At 36.9% G+C, this 23,681-nt stretch overlaps 1 protein-coding gene and 1 pseudogene across 1 annotated transcript; both read left to right on the top strand.

Moving 5' to 3' along the window:
• The first annotated feature begins 2,750 nt into the window (after positions 1-2,750).
• LOC100353584 (olfactory receptor 4A15-like) lies at positions 2,751-5,468 on the top strand. The gene is made up of 2 exons (XM_070062158.1): positions 2,751-2,977; positions 4,473-5,468. Exon 2 carries the CDS (start codon positions 4,510-4,512, stop codon positions 5,461-5,463), a length of 954 nt encoding a protein of 317 aa, XP_069918259.1. The 5' UTR covers positions 2,751-2,977; positions 4,473-4,509; the 3' UTR covers positions 5,464-5,468.
• Positions 5,469-19,905: 14,437 nt separating this feature from the next.
• LOC138845922 (olfactory receptor 4A16-like) lies at positions 19,906-20,493 on the top strand (annotated as a pseudogene).
• The last annotated feature ends 3,188 nt before the right edge of the window (positions 20,494-23,681 follow it).

Below are 23,681 nucleotides of genomic sequence, written 5' to 3'. Positions count from 1 at the left end.
CAACTTGTATCTCTTTGCTTTTTTTTCTTGCTTAATGGCTCTGTCCAAAATTTTCAGGACTGTATTAAATCGCAGTGATGAAGTGGGAATCCTTGCCTGGTTTGGGATCTTAATGGAAATGCTACCAATTTCTCCCCCTTCAATATGGTGCTGGCTATGGGTTTCTCACATATTGCACTGAGTTTGGTGAGGACAATTTCTTCCATACCCAGTTTGCTTAAGGATTTCATCATGAAAGGATTTTGTATTTTATGAAACACATTCTCTGCATCTATTGAAACAATGAAAAAAAATTTTTTTTGACAGGCAGAGTTAGACAGTGAAAGAGAGAGACAGAGAGAAAGGTCTTCCTTCCGTTGGTTCATTCCCCAAATGGCTGCTACGGCCAGCACACTGCACCGATCCGAAGCCAGGAGCCAGGTTCTTCCTCCTGGTCTCGCATGATAGTGCAGGGCCCAAGCACTTGGGCCATCCTCCACTGCCTCCCTGGGCCACAGCAGAGAGCTGGACTGGAAGAAGAGCAACCGAGAAGGAATCCGGCGCCCTGACGGGGACTAGAACCCTGGGTGCCGGCACTGCAGGCGGAAGATTAGCCAAGTGAGCCATGGCGCTGGCCAATTAAATGTTTTTATTCCTCAATTTGGTAATATGATATAAGACATTTATTAATTTGTTTGTTGAACCATTTCTGCCTGCTAAGGATAAATCCCACATGGTGTGGGTGAATTATCATTCTGATGTATTGTTGGATTCTATTAGACAGTACATTGTTGATGATTTTTGCTTATATGTTCAACAGGGAAATTCTTCTATAGTTTTTTTTTAACAATTTATTTATTTATTGGAAAGTCAGAGTTATAGAGAGAGGAAAGTCAGAGAGAGTGAGAGGTCTTCCGTCTGATGGTTCACACCCCAGATGGATGTAACAGCTGGAGCTATGCCGATTCAAAGCCAGGAGCCATAGGCTTCCTCTGGATCTCCCACACAGGTATAGGGCCCCAAGGACTTGGGCCATCCTTTACTGCTTTCCAAGGCCAAAACAGAGAGCTGGATTGGAAGAGGAGCAGCTGGGACCAGAACCGGAACCATATGGGATGCGGCGCATCAGGCCAGGGTGTTAACCCTGTTGCGCCACAGTGCTGGCTCCTGATCTATCGTTTGTCACATCTTTTTCTGTTTTGGGAATTAAAGTGAAGCTTGCCTCATAGAAAGAATCTGGGAGGATTTCTTCCCTTTAAATGGATTTGAATCCTTGAAAAATAATTGGAATTATTTCTCCTTAAAGTTTTGGTAGTATTCAACAGTCAAGCCATTCAGTATTGGACTTTTCTTATTGTGAGGATCATTATTATTGATTCAGTCTTTGTCTTGGTTATTGGTCATTTTAGGTTTTCATTTCTTATTTATTTTACAGGTAGAGTAAAAGACAGTGAAAGAGAGACAGAGAGAATGATCCTCCCTCCGGTGGTTCACCCCCAAAATGGCCACCATAGCTGGTGCTGTGCCGATCCAAACCCAGGAACCAGGTGATCCCTCTTGGTCTCCCATTTGGGTGCAGGGGCCCAAGCACTGGGGCAATGCTCCACTGCCCTCCCGGGCTACAGCAGAGAGCTGGACTGGAAGAGGAATAACCAGGACCAGAACCTGGCACCCATACAGGATGCTGGCGCCGAAGGTGGAGGATTAACCAAGTGAACGAAGGTGCCAGCCCCCGCTGTATTTAGGTTTTCTAAATTTCATTGTTCATTTTTGTAGATTGTATGTGTGCAGAATCTATTTTTTCTAGATTTTTTTCAACTTATTGGCATATAGCTGTTTGTGGTAATGCCTGATGATTCTTTTTTGTTTCTGTTGTAACCATTGTAACAGCTCCCTTTCATCTCTGATATTATTAATCTGGATTTTTTACCTTTTTTGGGTAGTTGGCCCAATTTTGATTGGTGTTATGATTGTGTTTTCTTAAATTAAATTTTATTTATTTATTCTCTAATTTTATGTTTATTTTATCCTAAATATAGGTTTTGTTTGTTCCTGCCTTTGAATATTTTACTTCATGCTTTTCCAATTTCTTGATGTAGGCACTAACTGCTATAATCTTCCTGCTTAAAAGAGCTTTTGCTGTAGCTCATAAATTTTGATGCATTGTGTTGTCATCTTCATTCATTTCTTGGAATTTTTAAAATTTTTCTTTGATTTTTTTCTATGATCCACTGTTCATTCAGAGGCATGTTGTTCAATCTCGATTGTCTGTATGTTTTTCTAGTTTCTTAACTGGTTAATTTCCAGGTTCATTCCCTTGAGGTCAGAAAAGATACATAGTATGATCTCAATTTTTTTTTTTTTGAAAAAATTACTTGCCTTATGGTCTAGCATATGGTTTGTCCTAGAGAAAGCTCCCTCTCCTGTTGAAAAGAATATGTATTTTGTAGCTGTGTGATGAAATGTTCTGTAGATATCAATTACATGTGTTTGGCCCACAGTGTAATTAGCTCTATTGCTTCTTTGTTGATTTTTTGTCTAGTTGATATTTCCAGAGATGAAAGTGGGGTGTTGAATTCTCCCTATATTATTGTATTGGAGTCTATGTCTACTTTTATATGCATTAATATTTGTTTTAAACGCCCAGCCCCTGGTATTGTGTTCATATGTATTTACCGCAGTCACATCTTCCTGTTGAATTGATCCCTTGATCATTATAAAATGCCTTTTTCTCTTTTAACAGGTTTTGTGTTAAAATCTGTTTTCTCTGATGTTAGGATGGCTGCACCTGCTTATTTTTGCTAGCACATGCTAACTCAGGCTAATCAACACAAAAATTATTTCTCAGCCAAAATGTTATATTATTTTGGATAAACTTGTTTCAATGAAACAATCTGGAAGCCCGTGATTAGGACAGACCATAAAATTTCTAATAAGGAATAAAAGGCAAGACATGATTTTCTCAATGACTGAGCCTGAGTCAACTAATATTCTGATTGTGAGTATAGAATTCTTTCTAATGTATGAAAATTCTGCTTAAAGCCTTTATTTTTAGATTCTAAATTTACCCAGGGTTAGTCATAATCAGTTACAGGCCAATTTGCAAAATAGAAAAAAAAAGTCTACACAGTGCTTTCTGCATTGATTTATGCATTTTGTCCCTAGTAACCTAATTGTGATTCAGTATTGTTTTGTGTGTGTGTGTATGTGTGTGTGTTTGTGTGGATGTGTGTTGTCAAAAACCCATATTGCTTATACTGACTGCCAGCTGGGGATAATTTAGTAGTTTATCTTTTCTCAGTAGCTCTCGGATGAGCTTTGAAATTAAATTTAATATAATAAAATTTAGTGAGCATTTAATGAACACTAACTGCAGGCCTGTTTCCTTAATTGCTGTGACTGTGTTGTTTTTAGAGTCTAGGAGCTCATAGTGAAGTGTCACAGAAAGGCAAATATCTGTACATTAGCCTATAATTTTTGTTGCATATATCAGATATTATTTTATATAACTATGTAAATAAAGATGAGGTTGTTTTCATGGAAGATTCCAAAAAACCAAAAAAGCCTTCAAAAAACAAAATGATGAATGATGCCAAAAAGGCCATTTTGGCAAGCGATATTTTGAAAAAAAAAAAAAAAAGCTTTCTATTTTTTTAAATAGGAAAATGTAGTTCATTGAATTTGCTTAGAGCTGTTCATATGAAAAAAACTAAGTAGATAACAGCAACATCATCATCATCATTTAAAATGTTTATTTTTAAAAAAAATTAGTCAACATGTTATTCTTGCAAATTTTTATGGAGTACAGTGCACTCCTTAATATATATTTAATAATACATATTTATAGATATATGCAAATACATTGCATAAACTAATAAACCAGTCACCTAGCCTTTATGTTTTCTTTTTGTTTTGAGCCTAACAAATCCTCTCTTTCAGCTTTTTATGCAGTATATATCACGTGTTATTCCACCGTACTGTGGACCACTAGAAGTATTTTCTATCTGATGGTATTTTGGAATGTGGTATTCAATCTCTATTTTTCCCTCCCACAAAACCCTTCCAGATCTCTATAAACCACTTCTAATTTCAAAACTATCACTTTTTTCAGACATCCAAATGTAAGAGAGTACTTGTGATATTTGTCATTCTGTGTCTGGCTTATAACACATGAAATAATGATATTCAGTTACATGCTTTTTTGCTGGAAATCCTGACATTAAGAAAGCTACAGTCTTGATGAGTATAGATCTTTTCTCAGATCTAGACAACCCACTTAAATCTACCAGCTAGAATATGAAAGTCTCATTATTTTGATAGAAATAAGAAATCTGTGAAAATGCATACAGTACTTATGGGAGGAGACTCTAAGCCCTAATATTCTAGAGAGCTGCTCTCTGTGAGGCTCCAGAGTGGAATTGTTACTGAGTAAGGCACTACATTTTTGACATAGAGTTGTGATCCTCTCAGGCTTATTGTTGTTCTCTTTGCAGGCTTTGATACCCGAGCTCAACACCTTCAGAACAATACATGGAAAATAGGAACAATGTGACTGAGTTTATCCTTCTGGGGCTCACGCAGAACCCAGAGGGGCAGAAAGTTCTATTTGTTATGTTTCTACTCATCTATGTTGTGACAGTTATGGGAAATCTTCTCATTGTGGTGACAATTATGTTCAGCCAGTCTCTGGGATCCCCCATGTACCTGTTCCTGGCTAATTTATCTTTTATGGATACTGTCTACTCTACAGCCATTGCTCCCAAAATGATTGTAGACTTGTTCTATGAGAAGAAGACCATTTCTTTCCAGGCATGTATGACCCAAGTTTTTCTTGGTCATTTATTTGCAGGTGCTGAAGTCATTCTTTTGGTGGAGATGGCCTATGACAGATATGTGGCCATCTGCAGACCTCTTCACTATCTGACCATCATGAATCGGCGTGTGTGTGTTCTCATGCTGCTGGTGGCCTGGACTGTAGGATTCTTCCACTCATTGGTTCAATTTCTCTTTGTTTATCAGCTTCCTTACTGTGGCCCCAATGTCATTGATAACTTTGCATGTGATATGTATCCCTTGTTGAAACTTGCTTGCACTGATACCTACCTCATTGGACTTTGTATGATAGCTAATGGAGGCGCAATTTGCTCTGTCACCTTCTTCATTCTCTTAGTTTCCTATGGGGTCATATTACACTCCCTTAAATCTCATGGATTGGAAAGGAAACACAAAGCTCTCTACACCTGTGCATCCCACATCACTGTGGTTATTTTATTTTTTGTCCCTTGTATCTTTCTCTATGCTAGGCCCAGTTTGAACCTTCCCATTGATAAATACGTAACTGTGGTTTTTACTTTCATAACTCCCATGTTGAACCCTTTCATCTATACTCTGAGGAATGCAGAAATGAAAAATGCTATGAGGAAACTTTGGAGTAAAAAAGTAACCACAGTGGGTAGCAGGCTGTATGTCACTCATGGAACATGATATTCAGTCCTCACAGAAACCAGAAAGACTCACTGTCCATGACTACAGCTTTATTAGCAATCCCTCTGGTTACAGTGCCTATAAGCTGTATTAGCTTTCCCTTTGTTTACATAGCCTAATATCCTGAAGCAGCCATATAAATTAATGTTTCTCTAAATGGGATATGTTATTTCCTTTAGAGCCCAAGAGGACTGCATGGGATCAATATCTTCTATGTGCAATTTTGTGTGAAAAATGTTTGGTGAAATAAACTTTTGGTTTATGTTCGAAAAGTTCTTTAAGTTTCTTTCTTTATAAAATTTTAATTTATTTTTAATTGGCAAATAATCCTTGTAAATCCTTAAGTGATTCAATGTGATGTTTTGATCCATGTATATTTTATAGTAAATCAATTAAACTAATTAAGATATGCATAACCAAAGTGATTTACCTGTCTTTCAAAAAGTTTTATTATATTTATTTGAAAGACAGAGTGAAAGAGAGAGTGGGAGAGGCAGATAGAAAGACAAATTTTCCATCTGCTGGTTCATTTCCTAAATATCTGGGCAAGGATAAAGTCAGAAGCCTGGAACTCCATCTCAGTCTCATACGTGCGTAGCAGGGACTTCAATACTTGGGCCATCTTCCCCTGTTTTCTCAAGTGTATTAGCAGTGAGCTGAATTGGAAGTAGGGCAGATGCAACTCCAACTGATGCACTGATATGGGTGCTGTGTTTCAAGTTTTGGCTTTGTCTGCTATGTCTCAACACCAGCCCCTAAAATTTCATTGTCATTTTAATGGTGAGTTGTGAAAAATCTCTTCCTGTTTTGAGCCATGGTACCCATCTCGCATATGAAAAAAATCTTACCTAATAGAACTTGACCAAGAGATTGATATCTTAAATTTAAAATTTTTGAAAGGAATCTTCTGGTAAAATATATGTCTTGAGCAAATTAATCGATTTAAAATTTCATAGCATTTGTTATAGCTGAGGATAAATCTGTAAGAAATGAATTTCTCATCTTTATATTACAGTGGAGTTCTTTACCACATAGGATATGATAGATTTTGTATACGCCGACCAAATTATGGACCTACAATGTGTTTGACCTTATGCTATATATCTAGAGCAATTGTCCTACTCCTATAGGTAGAATATGTGTCTAAGTCATTTAGATCACAGTGTAGCTCCTGAACATTCTTATGTTTAATTAAACTAGCTGGGGACAGGATTTTTTTTAGTTAATTTATTTTTTAAGAAATATTAATATCATAAGCATAGCTTTAGGAATATAGTTATTCTTTCCACTATACCTGCCCTCCCACTAATACTCTCCAACCTGACCTCCTCCCTCTCCAATTCCCAGTACCATTCTCCATTAAGATTCAGTGTCAATTAACTTTGTGAACAGAAGATCATCTCCATACTAAATAAAGATTTCAATAATTTTCACACACACACACACACACACACACACAACTGTTTGAGAACAAGTTTTAAAGTTAATTTTCATAGTGCAATTCATTAAGGACAGACTACTGCATGGAGTTTTAGTGCAGAGTGACTCCCGTTGTCAATTTAACAATCAACACTCTTATGTATGATGTCAGTGATCACCTGAGGCTCTTGACATGAGCTGCCTAGGCTTGGGAACTTTTTGAATCCACCAACTTTGTATGCAGACAAGGGCATAAGCAAAGTGGATATTCTCTCCTCCCTTCAGAGAAAAGCACATCCTATTTGATAACAAATTCTTACCACTGGAGTCTCACTCACAGAGATCCTTCATGTAGAACATTTTTTGCCAAGTGTCATAGCTTTTCACGCCTGAAATATCCTCATGGGCTTTTCAGCCAAATCAGGATGTGTTTAAGAGCTGACTCTATGTTAAGTAAAGAGTTCAACAAATAGTATGAAGAAAACACACACACACACACACACACACAAAGAGAAGATGTTCCTCAACAACAGTCAAGACAAGCACAGCTCAAGTCATCCCTTGTCAAGGTGTGAATTCACTTCTACAGATTTTCTTTTAGGTGCTCTAATAGTTCTCACAGACCAGGGAGCACATATGGTATTTGTCCTTTTGGGATTGGCTTATTTCACTAAGTATGATGTTTTCCCAATTTATTCATTTTGTAGCAAATGACAGAATTTCATTTTTTTAACCATTGTGTAGTATTCCTAGTGTATATATCCAATAATTTCTTTATTCAGTCTTTGGTTGATGGGCCTTTAGGTTGATTCCATATCTCAGCTATTTTGAAATGAACTACAAAAATACGGGAGTGCAGACAACTTTATATTTACTGATTTCATTACCCTTGGGTAAGTTCCCAGCAGTGGTATGGCTGGTTCATATTGTAGGTCTCTATCCAGATTTCTGAGGCATCTCCATGCTGTCTTCCATGGTGGCTTTATCAGTTTGCATTTCCACTAGCAGTGGATTAAGATATCTTTTCCCCACATCCTCTAACATCAACTGTTGTTTGTTGATTTCTGTATGTAAGCCATTTTAACTGGGCAGAGATGAAACCTCATTGTGGTTTTGATTTGCATTTCCCTGACAACTGGTGATCCTGAGCATTTTTCCATGTGTCTGTTGGCCATTTGAATTTCTTTTTTTGAAAAAATGTCTGTTTAAGTCCTTTGCCAATCTCTTGGTTATTTGTTTTGTTGTTGTGGAGTTTCCTGTCCTATTTGCGAATTCTGTTTATTAATCTTTTATCAGTTGCATTGCTTGCAAATAATTTCTCCCATTCTGTCAATTACTTCTTCACTTCACTGAGGTTTTTTTTTTTTTTTTTTTTTTCAGTACAGAAACTTCTCAATTTGATGTAATCACATTTGTTAATGTTGGATTTGACTATCTGTGCCTCTGGGATCTTTTCCAAGAACTCTTTGCCTGTGCCATGGATTGCAGAGTATCCCCAATGTTCTCTAATCATTTGAATATATCAGGTCATAGATTTAGATCTTTAATCCATTTTTAGTGGATTTTGTGTAAGATGTAAAGTAGAAGTCTTGCATCATACTTCTGCATGTGGAAATGCAGTTTTCACAGCACCATTTTTTGAAGAGACTCTCCTTGCTCCAGGGATTGGTTTTGGCTCTTTGGTCAAATATAAGTTGGTTGTAGATGCTTTGATTGATTTCTGGTGTTTCAATTTTTTTCCATCTGTCTATTCTTCTGTTTTTGTATGAATATCAACTTTTTTGAATATAACTGCTTTGCAGTATGACTAGAAACCTGGTGTTGTGATGCCTCTGACTTTGTTTTTTTTTTTTTTTTTCACAAGATTGTTTTAGCTATTTGTGGTCTCCTGTGTTTCTGCTTCATTTTTCTATTTCTGAGAAGAATTTCTGGCATTTTGATGTGTATCACTTTGAATATGTAAATTGTTTTAAAAGAATGGATATTTTGATGATGTTGGTACTTGCAACCCATGAACATGGAATATTTTTCAAGTTTTTTGTATTTTCTATTTCTTTCTTTAAAATTTTGTAATTCTCCTCATAGAGCTTGTTGACATCCTTGGTTAAAGTTATTCTGAAGTACTTGAGACTTTTTGTAGTTACTGTGAATGGTATTGATTTTAGAAGTTCATTTTCAGACATGTCTGCCTATATAAAGACTGTTGACTTTTGTGTTTTGACTTTATATCCTGTGGTGTCTATTGTTACATTCCCTTTTTCTTATCTAATTTCATTAATTTTGGTCTTCTCCTTTTTTTGGTTAGTTCTGCCAAGGTTGTTTCATTTTTGTTTATTTTTTCAAAAAACATTCTCTTCATTTTGCTGATCTGCTGTATTTTTTGGATTTAATTTGTTGATTTAATTTCTAATTTTTATTATTTCCTTTCTACCACTAGTTTTGGGTTTGGTTTGCTGTACTTTTTCTAGATCCTTGAGGTGCATTGATAGCTCATTTTTTGGTTTCTTTCCAATTTCTTGACGTAGGCACCTATTGCTATAAACTCTCCTCTTAACACTGCTTTTGTTGTATCTCATAAGTTTTGATATGTTGTGTTGTTATCCTCATTTACTTCCAGAAAGTTTCTGATTTCCCTTTCGATTTATTCCAAGACTTACCATTCATTCAGGAGCATGTTGTTCAGTCTCCATGTGTTTGTATATGCTCTAGAGATTCCTGACATGCTGATTTCCAGCTTTATTCCATTGTGGTCTGAGAAGATGCATGATATGATTTTGATTTTTTTGAATATGCTGAGACTTGCTTTTTGGCCTATTGTGTGGTCAGCCCTAGAGTAGGTTCCATGTACTGCTGAGAAGAATGTGTATTCTTCAAGTGTAGGTTGAAAAGTTCTGTAGATACCTGTTAGATCCATTTGGGGTATAGTGTCGATTAAATCTGCTGTTACCTTATTTATCTTCTGTTTGGTTGATCTGTCTATTTCTGAAAGTGGAGTATTGAAGTCCCCCAGTACTATTTTATTGGAGTCTAAGTCTCCCTTTAAGCAATCCTGTATAACAACAACAAAAAACTGGAGGCAGCACAATACCAGATTTCAGGACATACTACAGGGCAGTTGTAATCAAAACAGCATGGTACTGGTACAGAAACAGATGGATAGAACAATGGAACAGAATTGAAACACCAGAAATCAATCCAAAAATCTACAGCCAACTTATATTTGATCAGGGATCTAAAACCAACTCCTGGAGCAAAGAACAGTTTATTCAACAAATGGTGCTGGGAAAACTGGATTTCCACGTGCAGAATCATGAAGCAAGACCCCTACCTTACACCATACATAAAAATCCACTCAAAATGGATTAAAGATCTAAATCTTTGTAGATTCTGGTTATCAACCCTCTATCAGTTGCATAGTTTGCAAATATATTTTCCCATTCTGTCGGTTGTCTCTTCACTTTCCTGACTGTTTCTTTTGCAGTACAGAAACTTCTCAATTTGATGCAATCCCAAATGTTAATTTTGGCTTTGACTGCCTGTGCTTCTGGGGTGTTTTCCAAGAAGTCATTGCCGGTACCTATATCTTGCAGGGTTTTTCCAAGGCTCTCTAATAATTTGATGGTGTCAGGTAGTAGATTTAAGTCTTTACTCCATGCTGAGTGAATTTTTGTGTAAGGTGAGAGGTAGGGGTCTTGCTTCATGATTCTGCACATGGAAATCATATTTTCCCAGCACCATTTATGGATTAGACTGTCCTTACTCCAGGGATTGGTTTTGGATCCTTGATCAAGTATGAGTTGGCTGTAGATGTTTGGATTGATTTCTGGTGTTTCAATTCTGTTCCATTGGTCTATCCATCTGTTTCTGTACGAGTACCATGCTGCTTTGATTACAACTGCACTGTAGTATGTCCTGAAATCTGGTATTGTGATGCCTCCAGCTTTGTTTTTGTTGTACAAGATCAAGAAACTCCACAACATCAAAACAAACAACCCACTTAAGAGATGGGCCAAGGACCTCAATAGACATTTTACAAAAGAGGAAATCCAAATGGCCAAAAGAAACATGAAAAAATGTTCCAGATCACTAGCAATCAGGGAAATGCAAATCAAAACCACAATGAGGTTTCACCTCACCCCGGTTAGAATGGCTCACATTCAGAAATCTACCAACAAGAGATGCTGGAGAGGATGTGGGGAAAAAGGGACACTAACCCACTGTTGGTGGGAATGCAAATTGGTTAAGCCACTATGGAAGTCAGTCTGGAGATTCCTCAGAAACCTGAATATAACCCTACCATTCAACCCAGCCATCCCACTCCTTGGAATTTACCCAATGGAAATGAAATTGGCAAACAAACAAGCTGTCTGCACATTAATGTTTATTGCAGCTAAATTCACAATAGCTAAGACCTGTAAGCAACCCAAATGCCCATATACAGTAGATGGGATAAAGAAATTATGGGACATGTACTCTATAGAATGCTATACAGCAGTCAAAAACAACGAAACCCGGTCATTTGCAACAAGATGGAGGAATTTGGAAAACATCATGCTGAGTGAATGAAGCCAGTCCCAAAGGAACAAATATCATGTGTTCTCCCTGAAGGCGACAACTAACTGAGCACCAAAGGGGAAACTTGTTGAAATGAAATAGACACTATGAGAAACAGTGACTTGATCAGCTCTTGTCCTGACGGTTGATGGAAAATGTAATACTTTATCCATTTTAGTATTTTTTTGTTCTATTACCATTGTTGATCTCTGTAATTAACACACAATTATTCTTAGGTGTTTAAATTTTAACTGAAAAGTGATCCCTGTTAGGAATTTGGAAAACATCATGCTGAGTGCAATAAGCCAATCCCAAAGGGACAAATACCACTTGTTCTCCCTGATAGGTGACAACTAACTGAGCACCAAAAAGGAAACCTGTTAAAGTGAAATGAACACTAGGAGAAACGGTGACTTGATCAGCCCTCACCCTGACTGTTGATGAGCAACTTGATATGTTATCCCTCTTAGTATTTTGTTTGTTTGTTCTACTTAATACTTTTGGTTGAATACTGTAATCAATACACAATTCTTCTTAAGTGGTGAAACTTAACTGAAAAGTGATCACTGTTAAATGTAAGAGTGGGAATAAGAGAGGGAAGAGATGTGCAATTCGGGACATGCTCAAGCTGACTTACCTCAAACGGTAGAGTTAGAAACATACCAGGGGATTCGAATTCAATCCCATCAAGGTGGCATGTACCAATGCTATCTCACTAGTCCCAGTGATCAATTTCTGTTCACAATTGATCATAATTATAGGACTAAGAACCAAAGGGATCACATAAACAAGAATAGTGTCTGCAAATACTAGCTGATAGAATCAAAAAGGGAGAGAATGATCCAACATGGGAAGTGAGATACACAGCAGACCCATAGAATGGCAGATGTCCTAAACAGCACTCTGGCCTCAGAATCAGCCCTTAAGGCATGTGGATCCGGTTGAAAAGCCCATGAGAGTATTTCAGGCATGGAAAGCCAAGACACTCTGTGGAAAACAAAAACAAAAACAAAAACAAAAACAAAAACCTAGATGAAACATCTCCACTAGTGAGATCCCGGTGGAAAGAATGGGTCATCAAAGAAGAAGGAGGTACCTTTCTCTGAAGGGAGGAGAGAACTTCCACTTTGACTATGACCTTGTCTATATAAGATAAGAGTCGGTGAACTCAAAAGGCTTCCATAGCCTTGGCAGCTCATGACAAGAGCTGAGGGTGATTACTGATGCTATAAACAAGAGTGTCAATTTGTTAAGTCAACAACAGGAGTCACTGTGCACTTATTCCTCATGTAGGATCTTTGTCCTTAGTGTGCTGTACATTGAGATTTAATGCTATAACTAGTACTCAAACAGTATTTTTTACTTTATGTTTCTGTGTGGGAGCAAACTGTTGAAATCTTTACTTAATGTATGCTAAACTGATCTTCTGTATATAAAGAGAAACGAAAATGAATCTTGATGTGAATGGAAGGGGAGAGGGAGTGGGAAAGGGGAGGGTTGTGGGTGGGAGGGAAGTTATGGGGGGGGGAAGCCATTGTAATCCATAAGCTGTACTTTGGAAATTTATATTCATTAAATAAAAGTTAAAAAAATAAAAAAATCTAAATCTATGACCCGACACCATCAAATTATTACAGAACATCAGAGAAACCCTGCAAAATATAGGCACAGGAAAAGACTTCTTGGAAAAAAACTAGCTTTTTTTAGTTAGTTGGCTTTTGACACAGGCAGTCAAAGCCAAATTAACAATTGGGATTATATCAAATTGAGAAGTTTCTGTACTGCAAAAGAAACAATCAGGAAGTGAATAGACAATTGACAGAATGGGAAACAATATTTGTAAATCATACAACTGATAAAGGTATAATAACCAGAATCTACAAAGAGATCAAGTAACTCCACAATAGCAAAACAAACAACACACTTAAGAGATGGGCCAAGGACCGTAATAGACATTTTTCAAAAGAGAAAATCCAAATGGCCAACAGACACATGAAAAATTGTTCAGGATCACTAGACATCATGGAAATGCAGATCAAATCCACAATGAGGGTTCACCTCACCCCAGTTAGAATGGCTCACATTCAGAAATCAACTAACAACAGATGCTGGTGAGGATGTGGAGAAAAAGGGACACTAACCCAATGTTGGTGGGAATGCAAACTGGTAAAGCCACAATGAAAGACAGTTTGGAAATTCCTCAGAAACCTGAATATACCCTACCATACAATCCAGCCATCCCACTCCTTGGAATTTACCCAAAGGAAATTAAATTGGCAAATAAAAGAGCTGTGCACCTCAGTGTTTATTGCAGCTCAATTCACAGTAGCTAATACATGGAATCAACACAAATGCCCATCAATAGAAGGCGGTATAAAGAAATTATGGGATATTTACTGTATAGAGTACTATACAGCAGTAAAAAATCCAATGAAATCTGGTCATTTGCAACAAAATGGAGGAATCTGGAACACATCATGCTGAGTGAATTAACCAGTCCCAAAGGGACAAATATCATATATTCTCCCTGATCAGTGACAACTAACTGAGCATCTAAAAGGAAACCTGTTGAAGTAAATGAACACTATGAGAAAAATGTCTTGGTCAGCATTGTCCTGACTGTAGAGGAACAACTTACTATTGTTTTCCTTTTAGTAATTTTTTGGTATACTGAATACCATTGGTTGAAGTCATTACTTAACACATAATTATTCTTAGGCGTTTAAAATTAACTGAAAGGTCATCTCTGTTAAATATAAGAGTGGGAATAAGAGAGGGAGATGCACAGTTCGGCACATACTCACTCAGACTTACCCCTAAAGGTAGAGCTAGAAACGTGCCAGGGGATTCCAATTCAATCCCATAAAGGTGGCATGTACCAATGCCATCTTACTTGTTAAAGTGATGAGTTTAAATTCATAATTGTTCAAAAAGATAGGATTAAGTGTCAAGGGATTACATAAATATGACCAGTGTCTACTAATAATAATTGATAGAACTAAAAAGGAGAGAATGATCCTACGTGGGAAGTGGGATGCTCAGCAGACTCAGAATGACAAATGCCCTAAACAGTGCTCTGGCCTCAGAATCAGCCCTTAAATCATTCGGATCTGGATAAAAAGCCCTTAAGAGTTTCCTAGGCATGGAAAGCCAAGACACTCTGGCAAAAACAAACAAACAAACAAAAAACAACTAAATGAAAGATCTCTGTGAGTGAGATCCCAGTAGAAAGAACGGGCCATCAAAGAAGGAGGTACCTTTCTCTGAAGGGAGGAGAGAACTTCCACTTTGACTATGACCTTGTCTAAATAAGATAGGAGTTGAGGGTCAGAGGGAGGTTATGGGGAAAAAGCTGCTATAATTCAAAAGTTGTACTTTGGAAATTTATATTTCTTAAATAAAAGTTGAAAAAAAACCAAAAAAATTATCTCTGGAAACACATCTTTTCTTGAGATCTCCTTTTTGCTTCCTAATATTAGTATAGAAAGTATATTCGTTTGGTCAGTGTTTATGAAGATTTTTCCAAGATATTTCTATGTTCTTATGTTGTCAACTAAGATATTTCTCTCCTAAGGCTTTTACCATTGAGCTCTGCTTCTGAAAAAACAAAAAGTTGCTCAGTTTTTTTTTAAATTATTATGCAAATGAATTTAATTTCACCACATTCCTCTTTTTTTGTTTATTAAAGTATAGTTTTTATTCAGGTTGATTGACACCCAAAATTCCCCTTTACATTAGCCCTCATTACCCCCAGAATGTCCTTTTTCCATTACAGAGCTTTTCTCTTCTTCCTGAAGATCATTCTTTAGATTTCTGTCTGGTGGAATTTGATGCATCACACAGTTTTCCAAGTTTTCCCACTTAGTAAGAAAAATATCTGCATTTTGCCCTCATTTTTAAAGTTTTAAAGTTTATATATAATTCTGTGTTGATAGTCATTCTCATTTAGCATTGTGGAGGTCTTATTCCCTTATCTTATATGTGTCACTACTACTTTCAGAAATGATTTTAGCCTTTTTATTTTCCTAAATGCAATATGTTCATAAGACTTTCTTTTTTTAGTTTTACTATGCTGCCTCATATCTGTTTAACTGATTTATAGCTTAATGGTTTTCAACTGTTTCAGGAAAGTTTCACCCATATCTGTTTAATCATTTTGGCTACCCTATTCTCTGTCTATGTCTTTTTAAAATTATAATTGAATTAAATGTGACTTAGGGACTGGTGCTGTGGCTTGGCAGGTAAAGCACACTGTCTGTGGTTCTAGCAACCCTTGTGGGTGCTGGTTGGAGTCCTGGCTGCTTTACTTGTGATGCAGCTCCCTGCTAATGGGCATGGGAAAGCAGTGGAAGATGGTCCAAATGCTTGGCCACTGCGCTCACATGCAACCCAATTCCTGGCTCCTGGCTTCGTGCTTGCCATTTAGGGAGTGAACCATAGAATGCACGATGCCTCTCTGTCTCTCCCCCTCTGGATCTGCAACTCTGCCTTTCAAATAAGTGAATAAATCGTCTATAAATGTATCTTAGAAGTTTTCCACTGAGCCTTCATATTCTTTTTATATATTTTCTGCATTTACTTTATTGATCTCTGGTTTGGTCTGCATTTTCCCTTCTAAGCTTTCTGACAATTCACTAATTCTATATCCATCTGTTTCAAACCGGCTGTAAATTCCAACCATTGAGTTCTTAATTTCATTAGTATATATTTTGTGGTTGTTAATTAAGAATTTTTTATTAATTATTCACATTGTGATTTAATTACTGCTACACACTCAGCTTATTATTAAATGCTCATTCTTCATTGTCTGGATCATCTATATATATTTCACTGCTCTTTCCTTTCAACAAGGCTTCTGTTTTTTTTTTTTTTTTAATCTGAATGCTAGATATAGAAACAAAACTGCATGGACAATTAAAGACATTATTTTCTTCATTAAGAGAGAATTTCCTGTGTTTGTTGTTATCAACTATCACTAGAAAAGTATGGAATTCCAACTAACTTTAGTGAAGAAATTAGATGATTCCAACTGAATTTGAGGTATTAGGAAGAGTGTTCTGTTTTAAACCTCACCTGCTTGAAGAAAAAAGCCCTTTGTGGTCTGAAATGAAAGCCTGGTTTTTAGAAAGGACATTTCATTTGTTTTTGGTGACTTTGAATTTCATTTGTTGCTCCTCAATAAAGCATCTACCGAGGGTTCCACTCAGCTTTCTCTCATGTCTTTAGAATTATTCCGAATCTTTGGAGAAAAGATATCCCAAATGCTGAGTTTGGCTCTCTGGCTTTGCTTCAAAATACCCACTTCACTCATTTTTAGTTCCTTAATGGTTTCAAGCACATGCAATTTACATTTCTCGGGATGTTCTTGAGAACTAGTGCATATTTTGCAGTTTTAGTGTATCATAGACTTCCTTAGAATCAAAGACATATTTTTGATTCTTTTATCAATTTTAAAATAGAAGAGGCATGGTGCTTATATATGTTCTTTTATGTTAAAGGTAATGCGTATCTCATTTGAGTTTCTGGATTTAATGTATTTGCTAGGTTGTTTGAAGATATGAATGTTTAGCAGAGTTCTAGGCATGATGAAGATTTAAATACGTTTATATGAATACCCATATGTGCTAGATATTTATTTATATGTTTACATAAGTATAGAAGTCTTTCATGACACAGAAGATTCAGTATGTAACTGAGCATATGATGAAATACAGATACTCATGGGAGTCAGTGGCAACCTACGGTAAAATAACACTGGAATCCCTTTGGCACTGTTTCGTTGGTGGAAAAACAATTTCTTTCTAATAAGAAATTTTTGAATTTATTTATGTTGGATTGAAATTTATAGATAAATTAATAGAAGGAAGATCATTATGGTTCTGACACAGACCCAGGCCTTGCTCAAAAGCCTCCATTCCAAGGGTAACTAGAAAACTATGATTATTTCTCTTTTCAAGTTAGAAAAGCAGTGTCTGTAACTTCAGTTCCAAGGCTCTCTGCTTCTGAGTCTCAAGGATTCGTGTACTGAGTGACATTTTTCTTTGTGTGCGGTCTGTTTGGGTAAGGGAAACTTCCTCCTTCATTCTAATTTAAATATTTTCTGCTTTTCCTAAATATTTCAAAAGGTGAAACTCATAAGTTACTGCTCATTTTACTTGACAAATGTTCTTTTCACATGATGGATTTCTCATGTTTCTTGCCCTTCAGCAGTTGTTTCTTGGGATGACTCAAGCCTTTGCCGTCTAGGGATTGTTCTAGGGAATAAAACGGTTCAGGAGAGATTACTTCATTTGAATCTGTTCCAAATGTTTGTACAAACTAAGGTATAATGATCTCACACAGTCTGTTTCACTTAAAATAGTAATGATGTAAAGACTGTGTCTGAACATAAAAAAGGGAACTTTTTTTTGTAGTAGAATGGCACAGGAGATTTTGACAACTCCAATTTCTGCCCAAGTTGGAGTGTATCTTCAGCTGGAATCTAGTATTTAGTAGGATGCCATGTTATTGTAACTATTATTGCTTATAGACTCTTGTGGAAAAGTCAATTTCCTATGAGGAGATTGGGAAGAACCAGGCAAATGTATTCAATGAGAAAAGAGGTGGCCTTAGACATCCTCTCCTTGACTTACTGTGGACTGATGAGATATCCTTCTACTTGTCAAAAAGCTCTGTTTTTGGATGTTCCATGGAACTAAATCCCAGCCTTTGTTTTGTTAGGCACAAATCTTAGTACATTGGTGGGTGAATGTCATCACAAATTATCAAAACCTTTTTTTTTTGTTACTGCTCTTTTCTTTTTCTTCACATAAAATATAATAAATTTTTGTTAACTATATTCACCCCACTGTTCTGTATACTTACTTTTCGAAAACCATATCCTTATTGCTAATTTTTTAAAAGAATTAATTGTCTACATTTGTAGAATAGTAATAGCCTCAGTTTTCATAGTGTCAAGTCTCTCTCTCTGTAGTTTAAATATCCTACTATTAAAATATGAATAGGTAAAATGGCTAACAGAAGATCTATCCTGATGAAATCCAGCATTGATGAGTAACAAGAGTGAAGGCACTAAGCATGGTGGAAAGCGCAGTGTGAGAATAAAAGAACTGGAGACAGACCACTTATTACCTTTATGTTCCTCCACAACTGTGCCTCTGTCAGTCTATAGCTTCAGAGAACAGAGCTTCTGAGGCAGCGGGAGGCAGTCGTGTGAATGCTGTGTGTTGAAATTCGTCCCAGCTGGCTCTAATGAAGATACCTGTCCCTGCAAATGTTCTCCACTACCAAGTCTATGTGAATGGGGTCTTCTTACTTTTGGTCATAATACATCCCGTCACAGGTAATGATACTTATATGTAAGAAAATGGACATTTTAAACTTATGTCCAAAAAGGGATCCATGAATTATTGTTATACTACTGCTTTTGGCAAAGCTGTGTTCTGATACGGTTCTCATGGTGAAACATTCACAAGCACTAATGTTAGATATCGTTTTTGTGACTTGGCCAGGTGCTCAGAGGTGTTCTGCATACTTTCCATGCAATACAACAACAAGCTAGGAAGTAGATGCTGTTGGGATCCTCCTTCCAGAGATGAGGAAATAGGCATAGGCAGGTTTATGAAGCTGTGCCAGGTCTGATGAAGCGGGGCTGCAACACAGGCAGTGTTTGTCTGAATCCTTGTTATCCATCGCTGTGTTACGTACTTCCAAGGATGTCCTCATTCCCAAGTAGGTACTTATTTAAAGAGAAAAATGAGTGAATGTCACTGAAATTACCCCATCTCACTTACCGCTGGGTTTCCTTTTTACATTAACTATGATCCTGAGCTTGGAAATTGATATTTCTTTACACAAAAATAGGAAAAATTAAAAACATATGTGAGCCGAATATAATAAGGCATAGCTACTGCAATGGGGCCATTGCTAGCTAGGATTCTGAGTTCATGTAGCTCAATTCCCTTATTTTTCAAGAAGAAACTGACTGAGACAGGCTTACATTTGCACTGCACAAATGCCTCCTTACATCACTTATCATGGGCTTTTCTCTTCAGTGTACTGTTTTGTGTAACCTTTATTCTCTTTGAATTCTGTTTGAATTCTCTCTGTGCCTAAGAAATATTGTTATTTATTTTTTAAGATTTATTTATTTACTTGAATGTCAGAGTTATATAATGAGAGAAGGAGAGACACAGAGAGAGACAGAGAGAGAGAGAGAGAGAGAGAAAGGTCTTCCATCTTCTAGTTCACTCCCCAGTTGGCTGCAAAGACCGGCGCTGCACTGATCCAAATCCAGGAGCCAGGAGCTTTTTCTGGGTCTCCCACATGGGTGCAGGGACCAAAGGACCTGGGCCATCTTCTACTGCTTTCCTAGGCTATAGCAGAGAGCTGGATAGTAAGTCAAGCAGCCGTTTCTTGACCTGGTACCCCTATGGGATGCCGGCAGAGCAGGTGTTGCCTTTACCCGCTATGCCACAGTGCCAGCCCCAACTTGTGATTTATATAACCATATCCCACTATTCCCTGCCTTTTTTCAGTTTATGTTATTTACTTCTCACTACCAAGCTCACCACAAGAGTTCTGTTGGTGGTGGCATGGGTTGGAGGCTTTACACATTCTGTGATTCAACTTGTGTTTGTGTACACTCTTCCCTTCTGAGGCCCCAATGTCATGGACCACTTCATTTGTGACATGTACCCATTATTGGAACTTGCGTGCACTGACACCTACTTCATAGGCCTCACTGTGGCTGCCAACGGTGGAGCCATCTGTATGATTATCTTTAGTCTTCTCCTAATATCCTACGGCGTCATCCTGAACTCTTAAAACTCACAGCCAAGAAGGAAGGTGCAAGGGCATGTCTACTTGCAGCTCCCACATCACAGTGCTTGTCCTGTTTTTTGTTCCCTGTATTTTCATTTATGTCAGACCTGTTTCCAATTTTGCCACTGATAAATCATAAGGGTGGTTTTCACCATTGTGACTCCCATGTTGAATCCTTTAATATATACCTTGAGAAATTTGGAAATGAAAAATGCTATGGCTAATCTCTGGTGAAAAAAGTTAACTAATGGTAGAATAAGAACATGTGTCCTACACTGAACACATTTGCTCTTAGTTCTAGAGCAAATAAGAGGTAGGAAATGCTAAAATGTGTGATGCAATCAATTCTATGGGTGTTTTAAGGCTGCTTCTTTGTATAGAAACTCTACAAAGAAGTATAATAAATTATCATTTTGTATGAGAATCAATGTCGTAGATAAATTCTAGTGGACAAATAAAAAGCATACAGGTGTTTGTTCTATTATAAAATTAAAAAAAAACTAAGCATAACTTTTCATTTTTTAGTGCATATTGAAATGTGATTTAGAAGTGTTTTTTTTCTATAGTATCACCCAAATTAATGAGGAGGAAATTTGACTAAGAAATATCTCTGGAACCAAATCAATGATTTTAAATTTTAGGTTTAATATTCTATCAGTACAGTATGTTTCTTTAGCTGCATTATGCTTTTTATTTAAGATTACATCCATGTTCAATTATTATGCACTTCAAGTTCAGGATATTTGGTGACAAATAACACTGTGGATGGTTAAAGGCATTGTTAATGAATATTTCTCTTGGATGGGATGTGGCTGATGATGAAAACAGATTCAATTTCTGATGACAGCGTAGATACTTTAGTTTGGAAAGCCATATAATCCCAGTTGTACATATATTTTGGTGATTTTCTCCACTAGTTTCTGTGTATATCTTTGACAAGCTTTGAGGAATAATTAAAGTTTCTTATTTTGCCTTCATGATGCTGAAGATGTGAGTAAAGACATGTGTTATGTCACATAAGAGGTGCATTCCCTAAAACTTATGTTCAACTTAGTTATTGACTTGAAATTACTAGTGTTATGTAAATTATATGTTGTTTTGCAATTTTATGGAAAAAGCAAAATTTTTTCTCAGTCAGTAGTCATCTTGGAACATCGCAAATCAGATTAAATTGCTTTCATTGTAATATGAGAGATCAATTATGCTTTGTAAAAGTTCATGTTTCTAACTGAAAGAAATCATCTTGTTTTAAATAGAATGTTAACATGTTTATTTTATTTCCCCCCTAAAGCTTTCAGTAGTGTGTTTCATTTCCATCACTCTTAATCCTTGTCTAGTATTGTGATATGTTTGACATTTTTTTTTTTTTTTTTGACAGGGAGAGTGGACAGTGAGAGAGAAAGAGACAGAGCCAAAGGTCTTCCTTTATTGTTGGTTCACCCTCCAATGGCCACTGCGGCCAGCACGTTGCATCCGGAGCACCGTGCTGATCCGAAGCCAGGAGCCAGGTGCTTCTCCTGGTCTCCCATGTGGGTTCAGGGCCCAAGGACGTGGGCCATCCTCCACTGCACTCCCTGGCCACAGCAGAGAGCCTTTGAGTTCTTCAGTGATTCCATTTGCAAACCTTTCTGCTACTGAACATTACCTTATTCTAATATGTCTGTTGGACATTCATTTTTTTCAACATTCTAGGAAGTGTATATCCATGTATTTGCAGCAGGTTTTAAGAACAATCTGTTACCATTATGTTTAGTTTCTTGGAGGCCTTTAGAAATCCTCTGTGCTAATTCTATTGTTTATGTGCATCAGAAAGTCTTCTTCATTGGTGTTTTTTTCTATGCTCTTTTCTCGTGAGATTGATAGGAGCTTCTTTTTTAATATTGATTTTTACAATCCTTTAAATATGTTTAATAAATTCACATAAAATTGTACCTATGTATGATGTACTAAATGTTACATTGAAATATGTATGTATGCTGGAATGTTAAGGCAAGTCAATTTTACATGAGTTTACATGTGTTATTACTTCACATTGTTGTAATTTATTTGTTGAAAAATTACAATCTACTCTCATAGCCATTTTAAAGAATATAATATATTGTTATTAACTAAAATCACCATGTTGTATAATAAATTTCTTGAATTTACTACTCCTTTTTTTATGCACAAGATATTTATTTTTTTTTCTTTCAAACTTTTATTTAATGAATATAAATTTCCAAAGTACAGCTTATGGATTACAATGGCTTCCCCCCCATAACGGCCCTCCAACCCACAACCCTCCCCTTCTCCACTCCCTCTCCCCTTCCATTCACATCAAGATTCATTTTCGTTTCTCTTTATATACAGAAGATCAGTTTAGCATACATTAAGCAAAGATTTCAAGAGTTTGCTCCCACACAGAAACATAAAGTGAAAAATACTGTTTGAGTACTAGTTATAGCATTAAATCTCAATGTACAGCACACTAAGGACAAAGATCCTACATGAGGAGTAAGTGCACAGTGACTCCTGTTGTTGACTTAACAAATTGACACGCTTGTTTATGGCATCAGTAATCCCCTAGGCTCTTGTCATGAGCTGCCAAGGCTATGGAAGCCCCCTGAGTTCACTGATTCTGATCATATTTAGACAAGGCCATGGTCAAAGTGGAAGTTCTCTCCTCCCTTCAGAGAAAGGTACCTCCTTCTTTGATGACCCATTCTTTCCACTGGGATCTCACTCGTGGAGATCTTTCATTTAGGTTTTTTTTTTTTTTTTTTTTTTTTTTCCCCCAGAGTGTCTTGGCTTTCCATGCCTGAAATACTCTCATGGGCTTTTCAACCGGATCCGCATGCCTTAAGGGCTGATTCTGAGGCCAGAGTGTTGTTTAGGACATCTGCCATTCTATGGGTCTGCTGTGTATCTCACTTCCCATGTTGGATCATTCTCTCCCTTTTTGATTCTATCAGCTAGTATTTGCAGACACTATTCTTGTTTATGTGATCCCTTTGGTTCTTAGTCCTATCATTATGATCACTTGTGAACAGAAATTGATCACTGGGACTAGTGAGATGGCATTGGTACATGCCACCTTGATGGGATTGAATTGGAATCCCCTGGTATGTTTCTAACTCTACCGTTTGAGGTAAGTCAGCTTGAGCATGTCCCGAATTGCACATCTCTTCCCTCTCTTATTCCCACTCTTACATTTAACAGCAATCACTTTTCAGTTAAGTTTCAGCACTTAAGAAGAATTGTGTATTGTTTACACTATTCAACCAAAAGTATTAAGTAGAACAAACAAACAAAAATACTAAGAGGGATAACATATTAAGTTGCTCATCAGCAGTCAGGGTGAGGGCTGATCAAGTCACCGTTTCTCCTAGTGTTCATTTCACTTTAACAGGTTTCCTTTTTGGTGCTCAGTTAGTTGTCACCTA

The sequence above is a fragment of the Oryctolagus cuniculus genome, chromosome 1 (genome assembly GCF_964237555.1).
Source record: "Oryctolagus cuniculus chromosome 1, mOryCun1.1, whole genome shotgun sequence".
In the NCBI taxonomy this organism is placed as follows: Eukaryota; Metazoa; Chordata; class Mammalia; order Lagomorpha; family Leporidae; genus Oryctolagus; species Oryctolagus cuniculus.
This window is presented reverse-complemented; position numbering and strand designations above follow the sequence as displayed.

Bases quoted from the DNA above. Each gene is read 5' to 3' on its own strand.
- LOC100353584 (XM_070062158.1), top strand. From the start codon at position 4,510: ATGGAAAATAGGAACAATGTGACTGAGTTTATCCTTCTGGGGCTCACG.